Source organism: Aphelocoma coerulescens, chromosome 14 (assembly GCF_041296385.1).
Source record: "Aphelocoma coerulescens isolate FSJ_1873_10779 chromosome 14, UR_Acoe_1.0, whole genome shotgun sequence".
Taxonomy (NCBI): domain Eukaryota; kingdom Metazoa; phylum Chordata; class Aves; order Passeriformes; family Corvidae; genus Aphelocoma; species Aphelocoma coerulescens.
In genome coordinates this window covers 2189695-2199018 of record NC_091028.1, presented here as the reverse complement: position 1 = coordinate 2199018, position 9324 = coordinate 2189695, and the positions used below count along the sequence as shown (strand labels likewise).

General features: G+C 65.4%; 1 protein-coding gene across 1 annotated transcript; it reads left to right on the top strand.

Annotated features, from left to right (window-relative positions):
- The first annotated feature begins 374 nt into the window (after positions 1-374).
- On the top strand, positions 375-3240 carry METRN (meteorin, glial cell differentiation regulator). Its single transcript, XM_069029873.1, has 4 exons — positions 375-460; positions 1477-1898; positions 2011-2070; positions 2924-3240. Exons 1-4 carry the CDS (start codon positions 375-377, stop codon positions 3238-3240), a joined length of 885 nt encoding a protein of 294 aa, XP_068885974.1.
- Positions 3241-9324: the final 6084 nt, after the last annotated feature.

Genomic DNA, 9324 nt, shown 5'->3' with positions numbered 1-9324 from the left:
TGGCCGTACAGAACTCAGGGTGCACCCGCGGGGGGACGGATCTGTAACCTGGGGTACCCCAGCCCTGCGCCGGCTCCTGTCCCCTGGCTCGGCCACGTCCCCCCCCGGTGTCCCCCCGTTCCGGCGGGTGCGGAGAAGCCCCGGGGGGCTCCGGGGATGCCGCTGCCGCGGGTGCCGGTGCCCCCGGCGGTGGGGAGGGGGTCTTGGGGGCGGGTCCCGTGCCCGCCCCTCCGCCGCCATTGGCGGAAAGTTCGGGGCGCGACGCGGGGTGGCGGCCGCGCTCCCCCGTCCCCGGCGCCCCGGCCCCGGTGCGGGCAGCGGTGCGGGCAGGGCCGGGCCGGGCCGGGCCGCCCGGGGCCGCCGCGGGCGCGGCCATGTGGGCGCTGCGGGCGCTGTGCCTGGCCGGGCTGGGGGCGGCCATCGGCGGCGGCGCGGCGGACCAGTGCAGCTGGAGGGGCAGGTAGGCACCGGGAACAGCGGCACCGGGAACAACACCGGCAGCGGGAACAGCGGCAGCGGGAACAGCGGCCCCGGGGGCAGCGCGCCGGGCGGGGCGGGGGTGGCACACGCGGGTCCCCGGATCGCAGCCCCCAGGGGAGCTCTCGCCTCCCAGGCAGGTTCGGGGGGGGAGGGGGAGTCTGCTCTCTCCCCTCCCCCCCCATCCATCCTCAGGGCTGACCCCCCTCCCTCATCCGTGGGGAGGGTCACGGGTGGGACGCTGGGAACCTGAGCCTGCCTCAGTTTCCTCACTCCTGGGTGCGGCTGCCCCCCGCTTTGAGGGATGCTGGGCTCCACGTGGGGCTCCCCGCTTCTCCGGGACCCCTTCCCTGAGCCCCCCCCACCCGTGAAACCCATCCCCGTGGCCGGCGGGACCCCCAGCCCCCGGCAGGGCCCGAAGCATCGCCCGAAGGCGCCGGACTCTGAACAAAGAGCCGGGGCCCGCCAGGAGGGGCTGCCCCGCGTGGGGGGACACGGGGACCACGAAGCCCCCAGCATCCTGTCAGGGACAAAGCAGCCCCCCGACTGTCCCCGCTCCCCCCAGGCTGGCGTCCCAGCGTGTCTTCCGCCACCCCCCACAATGCCGGGGGGAAAGGAGGGGCTCCAGGCATCCCTCGCGAGAGTGGGACCCCAGCACCCACTGGGGATCCCCAAAGTGGGAACGGGTGACCCCAGAGTTGTGGGCACTCTGGGGGTGGTTTGGGAGCCCACACTGGATGTGAAGGGGGCTGTGCTGCTGTGCCCCCTCCTCAGCCCCTCCCAAAAGGTGCTGGGGAACACAAGCACCCCGAAATGATGTGGTTGAATCCCAAGCCCAAGTCATTGAGGGTTTGGTGCTGTTCCTGCCTTTTGCCATCCTGCACACTTTTGTGGAGGGGCTGCTTGGGAGTGCAGGGTGCTGCTGTGCTGGCGGACACGTGGGCTGGGGTGTCCCTGTCACCTGGGGGGTCCCGGCTGACACGGTGCCGTGCCCCACAGCGGGCTGTCACAGGAAGCTGGCAGCGTGGAGCAGCTGTCCCTGCACTGTGCCGAGGGCTCGCTGGAATGGCTGTACCCCACGGGGGCCCTTCGCCTCCGCCTGGCCCCCCGCCTGCCCCCCACCAGCGCCGCCGTCAAGGGCGGGAGCCCCCCGCACGTCACCGCCTGCATCAAACCCACCGGGACCTTCCGGGGGGCTCAGCTCTACCTGGAGAGGGAGGGGGTGCTGGAGCTGCTGCTGCCAGAAGCCCCCCGGCCCCGCGCCCGCTGCTTCAGCTGGCTGCCCCAGGAGAAGGTGGCTCTGTTCCTGCAGGCCACCCCGCACCCCGACATCAGCCGCCGCATCGCCGCCTTCCGCTACGAGCTGCGGGGGGACTGGCTGGCCCGCCCGGCGCTGCCCGCCGCCAGCCTCAGCGCGGAAGGTGAGCGCCTCGCCCTGCCTCAGTTTCCCCTTCCCCTGCCGGAAGGGGTGAGGAGGGGCTGGATCGGGGTGTTGTCCCCCTGGGTGGTGACAAGCTGTGCTTGGCCTCGCAGGCGCGTGCCGGCCGTGCAATGACACCGAGATCCTGATGGCCATTTGCACTAGTGACTTTGGTGAGTGCAGCCCCTGGGGCTCGGAGAGGGGGGACAGCCCCACAAGTGGCACTGGGACACGTGTCTGGGCTGAGCTGGGCTGGGCTGGGCTGGGCTGGGCTGCACAGAGAGCTGCTATGGGATGGAGATGGGAATGGGGATGGGGATGGGGACGGGGACGGGGATGGAGATGGGAATGGGAAAGGGAAAGGGAATGGGGATGGAGATGGGGATGGGGATGGGGATGGGGATGGGGATGGGGATGGGGATGGGGATGGGGATGGGGATGGGGATGGGGATGGGGATGGGAGTGGCAATGGGAGTGGCAACGGGGATGGGCATGGGAATGGGGATGGGGATGGGGATGGAGATGGAGATGGAGATGGAGATGGGGATGGGAATGGGGATGGGAGTGGGAATGGGGAAGGGGATGGGGATGATGGGGATGGAAACAGGAATGGGAGTGGGAATGAGACAAGAATGGAGACAGGAATAGGGATAGGAATGGGAATGGGGATGGGCATTGGAACAGGGTTGGAGATCGGGCTGAAATGGAGATGGAGATGAGGATGGGGATTGCGATGGAGATGGGGATGAGAACAGGAAGGGGAGTGGGAATGAGACAAGAATGGAGATGGGGATAAGGATGGGGATGAGAATGCAGATTGGGACAGGGACTGGGAATGGGAATCGGGATGGGAGTGGGGATGGGGCTGGAAATGGAGATGAGGGTGGGAATGGTGATGGGAATGGAGATGGGGACAATGAGGGAGATGGGGATGGAGACAGGGATGGGGACAAGAACAGGGATGTAGATGGGAATGGGGCTAGGGACAGAGCCATGCTGACACCCCTCGCTGCCTTCCCTCCGCAGTGATCCGCGGCAGCATCCGGAGCGTCTCCAACGACGCAGAGCTGCAGGAATCCATCATCGGGGTGAGCGCCACGCGCATCCACCGCCAGAAATTCCCGCTCTTCCAGGCGGGTGGGCGGGCGGGGCGGCCGGTGGGCAGCATCCGCACCCCGCTGCGCTGCGGGGTCAAGCCGGGCCCCGGCACTTTCCTGTTCACGGGGTGGCTGCACTTCGGGGAGGCCTGGCTGAGCTGCGCGCCCCGGTACCGGGACTTCCAGCGCATCTACGAGGGGGCCCAGCGCACGCGCCAGAACCCCTGCGAGTTCCCCGTGGACTGAGCGGCTCCGGGAGTGCAGCCCGGCCCCGCGGGCGCTGGGGGACTGCGGTGCTGCCATCACTGAGAGCATCCCCGGGGGACACGGGGACGGTGCCTGGAGGGAGCGGGGCACGTTGGGCCTTGCCACGTAGCCAGGCTGTGGCAGCACCCGCCGGCGGGCTGGGGGGTTCTGGGAAAATCCTGCTGGAAGGGAAGGGATTTTCCCAGGGCGTGCTTGTCCGGGGTGCCCAGGGAGCTGCCTGGGTGAGGGGCGCAGTGGCGCGGGGTTGGGGCTCCCAGGGGACCGGGGGGCTGCATGCTCAGGGGATGCTGTGGGGCATGGTGGGTCTGGCACCAGGGGGGCAGCCGGACCCCCGGACCTCGGCAGGGCTCGGGGGAGGGTGGCCGTGGTGGCCGGTCCAGGGACACGGTGGGCATAGAAGGGAGTGGAAGGGCCAGGAGATGGATCTGTAAGGTTGGGGGTGGAAGGGGGAGCAGGCAGCGGTGAGCCTGGCCCTGGCATGGGCAGGAGCTGCGGGGCGGATGCCGAGGAAGAGGATGCCGAAGGGAGAGAGGGGAATGGCGAGGTGGGAGGAAGGCTGGCGCAGGGAGCAGAGGTGTCCTTGGCACAGTCAGGGCAGGACCAAAGCGCCGACGCAGGAAGGCGCCATGGGAGCAGGGAGCGGTCACCGTGCCACCCGTCCCCGCCAGCCCTCGGGTGAGCGGGACACGCCGTGCCAGCCGCGGGGAACTTTTGACCGTGGGGGTGGGGGGGCATCGTATGTGCACTAAAGTTATAACGATACCAAATTTGTGACTTCTTTTTTATAAACTAAGCTGTATTTGTAACGTGTGGCTCCTGTTTTTACCGCGCCGAGCGGGACGTTCACCGACAGGCACTGCGGTGTGTGCCACCTGCTTCCCCCTGTGCCAGCTCCAGCTGTGAGCCTGCCTCCCGTGGGGCTGCAAACAGCCCTGGTACTCGCATATCTCTCTGTATGCAGAGATTTATTGCTGTTTGCACATCCTGCATCCCGGTGATCCCCAGGACGGGTCGCTTTGGGGTCCCTCTCCCTGGGTATCCCTGGGTGTGGGGGCCGGGGGCGGGTGGCCGCGTGCTGGGTGGGTGACCCTGCTGGTGGAGCTGCTGTCAGGACTGATTCTTGTCAGAGCCACCGGCCACAAGGCCTCATTGTGCCGGATTGTGCCGCGCCAGCATCCCGGCCCTGCCCGCTCGCACCCCGCCGCTGCCCCCTCCAGCCCCCACCACTGGCTCCGGCTCCTCTGGCTGCGCTGCTTCCCTGGGAATGGTGAGGGAACGGGGCCTCTGGACAGGGATGGGACATGGGAATCCCGGATGGGGATGGGGAACAGGACCCTCAGTCGTGGAAGGGATACGGGATCCCCAGCCAGGGATGGGATGTGGGAATCTCAGCCTCTTGCCTCTGGCTCCTTCTCTTGCTGTGCTGGCATCCCTCAGGGTGGTGAGGGGGACAAGACCCCTGGACAGGGATTGGACATGGGACCCCCAGCTGGGGATGGGGCACAGGACCCCCAACCAGGGACCTTTCCTCCTCACCAGTGATGCCACAGGTGCTCAGCACAGGAAATCCCAGCCCCTGAGCCCCCCCAAACCCCTCGAGTCCCCCAAACCACCCAAGCCAAGCTCCTGCCACACGTCTGCTTGTACTTAACACCTTTTCAGTTTTGTTTCAAGAACACCTTTTCAAATATCACCAGCCAGGACGAACTGCCGAGCATTCAGTGCCTCTGCTGACCACAATGTGCTTTTCCTTGCCAAAAAAAAGAAGTTTCCAAAGAATGCTGTGGGCTTTGGAGCTTAATTAAATATAAATATCTGTATGTGTGTGTGTATGGAATGATCTGGCTGTGATAAGATCCTGGTGGGTTTGATACACAACACATGTTTTCCCTTGAGAAGCGTTTGTAGCTTACTTTATGCTTTATTGCCGATTTTATACTTAGATATTTTGATTTTATCCTTTTTACTGCCCCATTTTGGGGCCGGGCTGGGCTCTGAGGGCAGGATCTGGCCCTGGGGAGGCTGATGCTCCATGCTGGGCGCTGGAGGATGCCAGCATCCCCCTGGATTTTGGCAGCGAGCAGGAGCCAAGCGAGGCAGGGGGAAGGGGGAAGGAGTGGGAAACCCAGCGGAGGAGGAAAAAACGAGGCTGGAAAAGCAATAAATGAGGTGCAAAGGGAATTGTGCTGCCCACGGCATCCTCTGTATGCACGGGGGTAAATCACAGCTGCTCCCACCCTGCTGCAATCCGGCACATTCCTCTCGGCTAAAGGACGGCCTTTAACGCACGGAGCATCCGGCACTTTTCTATCCAGCAGCAAAATCTCTTGTTTTTCTTCCAATCTGTTTATTTGGCCGAAGCAGCTCGTTGTGCTTCAGCGGAAAGGGCTGTTCTCTGCTCGTGCTCTGCCACAGAGGTTTTTGGGCTGTTTTTGGTGCCCTCTGCCCCGTGTCAGGTTGGGCCACCCGCCCTCGCTTCCCCTGGCTGTCGCCTCCTGCTGCGCTGGGCCCCAGCCAGGGCGCTGATGCTTCCTAAGGGATCATCCCACGGGATAACCAGGCAGCGTGTGCCTCAGTTTCCCTGCTCTGAGACGGGGATAACAGCCCTTCCCTGTGGCTCAAGGGAAGCAGATGGAATCCCATAGGTCTGGGATCTCCGTTGCTCCAGGACTGGTCACCTGAGCATTTCCCCGAAAGCAGAGCCCAGCCCTGGCTAAGCCAAATTCCTGCCCAGCCTCTTGGCACAGAGCAAGGCCAGGAATGGTGAAAACACAATGAGACAAACTCCATCCCGGGGAATATTTCCTCCACAGGAGGATAGAAAATGTGGTGTGAGGCAGAACGGTGAGGGGAGCAGGGTGGGGGACACAGGAGGGAGCTGGGGGGCCAGGAGGGGCTTGGAGAGGGGTGACCATGGTGAGGGGCTGTGGCAGCACCCTGTGAGCACAGGGAAGGGTGGCCCTGCCTGTGGTGCCATGGTGCCCACGGGGCACAGCTTCCTGCAGCATCCATGGGCATCATCCAGCCAGACCTGCTCCAAAAGCCCCCCCACTCATCACCCTGCCCCACACGAGGTGGGGTTTGGGGAAGCCTCGGAGAGCAGCGCCCCAAAACAGCTCCCTCAGTGCAGATGTGCCCAGGGAGCTGCCTGGGGCTCCTCATTCCATGGGATCGGCCCCATTGTGGGCCCAGGCATCCACACATCCCAGATCGGGGAACCTTCTGGGGACTGTGGAGCCCTTCGGTCCCGCTATGGGTGGGCGTCCACACTGGGATGGCAAAACACAGAGTGGTGGCACTGCCGGGTGTCCCCCGGTCCCTGTCCCCATCCCTGTCACACAAAGGGAGTCGCCGTTTCCCGCCATTTCCCCCCTCCAGCCCTTCTCCCCCCTCTCCTGCTCCCTTCGCCCTCCTCCTTCCCGGCTGCCGGATAAAAGCCCGAACGTGTGAATCGCGGGGCACAAAGGGGAGGCACAAAGGCGGCCAGGCCCGCTCAGCCCTCCCTGTGGCCCCCAGCACCGAGTGGGGACCCCCAGGGACCCCCGGGCCGCCTTCCCACCTTGCCTGTGGCACCCCAGAGCCCAGGAGCTGGCATGGGGCAGGGGGGTGGCTCTGAGATCAGGGGATCCCCAGTAGGGTCAGGATGATGTCCCTGGGGTTCAGAGATGCCCTATAGGGTCAGGATGAGGTCCCGGGGTTTAAGGGTGCCCTAGAGGTTTGCATGATGCCCCTGGGACCAGAGGAAGTCCCATTAGCTCAGGATAAAGACCCTGGGGCTCAGGGATACCCCACAGGATCAGAATGATGCCTGTGGAGTTTGGGGACACCCCATAAGCTCAGGATGAACCCGCTGGGGTTCACGATGTCCCAGAGGGTCAGGATGAGGACTTTGGGGCCAGGGGAAGCTCTACCCCACAGCCCTTGGCAAGAGGAGAAGCAAAAACCCCATGACTCTGAGGACACCCCCCTCCCCCCCCCAGCCCTGCCACCCCTTGGGGAGCTGCACCCCAAACCCCGGCATCAGGTCTGCTTCCAGCCCCCATCCTTTGACCTGGACAAAGCCAAGCCAGCATCATCCCGGTGCGGGGAGGGATGCTGGGGGCTGGAGCAGGACCCTGGCCCGCAGCGGGGCCCCCACGGCCCCTCACCCCCGTCCCCCGCGCCTGCGCCCGGCGCGTCCGGCTGCCGACAGCTGGTGGGAAGCGGCTTTCCCAGCACATAGCGACAAATTCCTGGCGGTCAGGGCTGCTTTGCAGCCGCCGCGGTCCCGGCGGGGGAAGCTGCCCTGGAAAGAGGAGGATTAAAAGCTCTTTGGCTCCAGTGACACATCGCAACTGGTCCCCTCGCACGGCCACCTGCTCGTCCCGGCGCTCCGAGATGCTGCGGGCACCCCGGGGCTGGGGCAGGAGGGGATCGGCCGCCCCCCTGCTAAATCCCAGGGGCCCAGCGAGGAGGGCTCAGCCCTGCCTGGGAATCGCTGCCGTAATTAATTTGCTCTGCAGCACCACAGGGGCCCTTGGGCTGCTCCAGGGACCGGCTCATCCCCACGGACCGTCCTCCTCCTCCTCCTCCGCAGCCCCCTGGCCCCCCTGTTCCCCCAGCTCCGATTTCCCTGGATTTTCTGCTTTAACCAGCTCCACCTGCCAGCAAGAAAAAGCAGGAACCGGAAAATCAGGGTGATCCCCGTGACCCCTGATTTGGCCACACTGGGCCCTTTGGGGGGGCTGGAAGGGAACAGCCCTGGGATATATTTTGGGGGCAGCTTCACCTCCCCGTTGGAGCCCCACTGCTGCTCCTGGGAATGTGATTAATGGGGTCTGGTGGTTGTGAAGTGCCCTGAGCTGTGAGTGTCTGGGGGTAGAACACGTGGGGGTGCGTGGGGGTGCGTGTGCATCCTCATCCCACTCGGTTCCCACAAACCAAGTGAGGTGGGAGCAGGGACACGTGCTGCCTCTGGCAGCTCCACTCCCGGCTCCTCTGCAAACAGGGGCTCCAGGGGGGCTGTGCTGGCCCCAGCACTGAGGAGGTGGGAATCCCACTCCCCAATTCCGCCTCCCTGCACCCCAGAGCCGTTCCCAGGATGGTGCAGGGTTCTCTTCTCCGCTGGCAATGTCCCCAGGGACACCGAGGCATGTGATGAGGCTGGTGGTCCTCTGGCAAGGACATGGGGTGCCACCAGCCCCCCCAGGCTCTCAGGGGACACCCCGATATGGTGCTGGAGTGGGACCCCCAGGAACCCCACAAATACTGACCCACAGGCTGAGGGGAGAGCAGGGGGAGGTGACAGCAGTGACATCGCCGGTGACATGTGGCTGCGGCCCTTTGTGCCCTTCTGAACGGGCGCCGTTCCTGCGTTTGGGGCGGCATGGGGGGGTCACTAATTGGGGGTGGGCAGGGGCTGCGGGGCCTGGCTGCCCCCCCGCATCCCAGCGCCTGGAATGTTCCCACAGTCGCTGCTGCCTCACAGCAGGAAAGCCCCAGGCTGAGGCAGCACAGCCCCCCAACAGCCCCACACGGGTGTGCACAGCCCCCAGCAGCCCAACACGGGTGTGCACAGCCCCCAACAGCCCCACACAGGTGTGCACAGCCCCCGAACTGCCCAACACGGGTGTGCACAGCCCCAACAGCCCCACACGGGTGTGCACAGCCCCAACAACCCAACACGGGTGTGCACAGCCCCCCACAAGTGTGCACAGCACCCCAGCTGCCCAACACGGGTGTGCACAGCCCCCGAACTGCCCCCCATGAGTGTGAACAGCCCCCCCCAGCCCCACATGGGTGTGCACAGCCCCAACAGCCCCACACAGGTGTGCACAGCCCCCCAACAGCCCCACACGGGTGTGCACAGCCCCCAACAGCCCCCCAACAGCCCCGCACACAGCCCCAACAGCCCCACATGGGTGTGCACAGCCCCAACAGCCCCACACGGGTGTGCACAGCCCCAACAGCCCCCCAACAGCCCCGCACACAGCCCCAACAGCCCCACACGGGTGTGCACAGCCCCAACAGCCCCCCAACAGCCCCGCACACAGCCCCAACAGCCCCACATGGGTGTGCACAGCC

Bases quoted from the DNA above. Each gene is read 5' to 3' on its own strand.
- METRN (XM_069029873.1), top strand. From the start codon at position 375: ATGTGGGCGCTGCGGGCGCTGTGCCTGGCCGGGCTGGGGGCGGCCATC. The intron at 461-1,476 runs GTAGGCACCGGG...CGTGCCCCACAG, and splicing joins CAGTGCAGCTGGAGGGGCAG to CGGGCTGTCACAGGAAGCTG. The intron at 2,071-2,923 runs GTGAGTGCAGCC...TTCCCTCCGCAG, and splicing joins CATTTGCACTAGTGACTTTG to TGATCCGCGGCAGCATCCGG.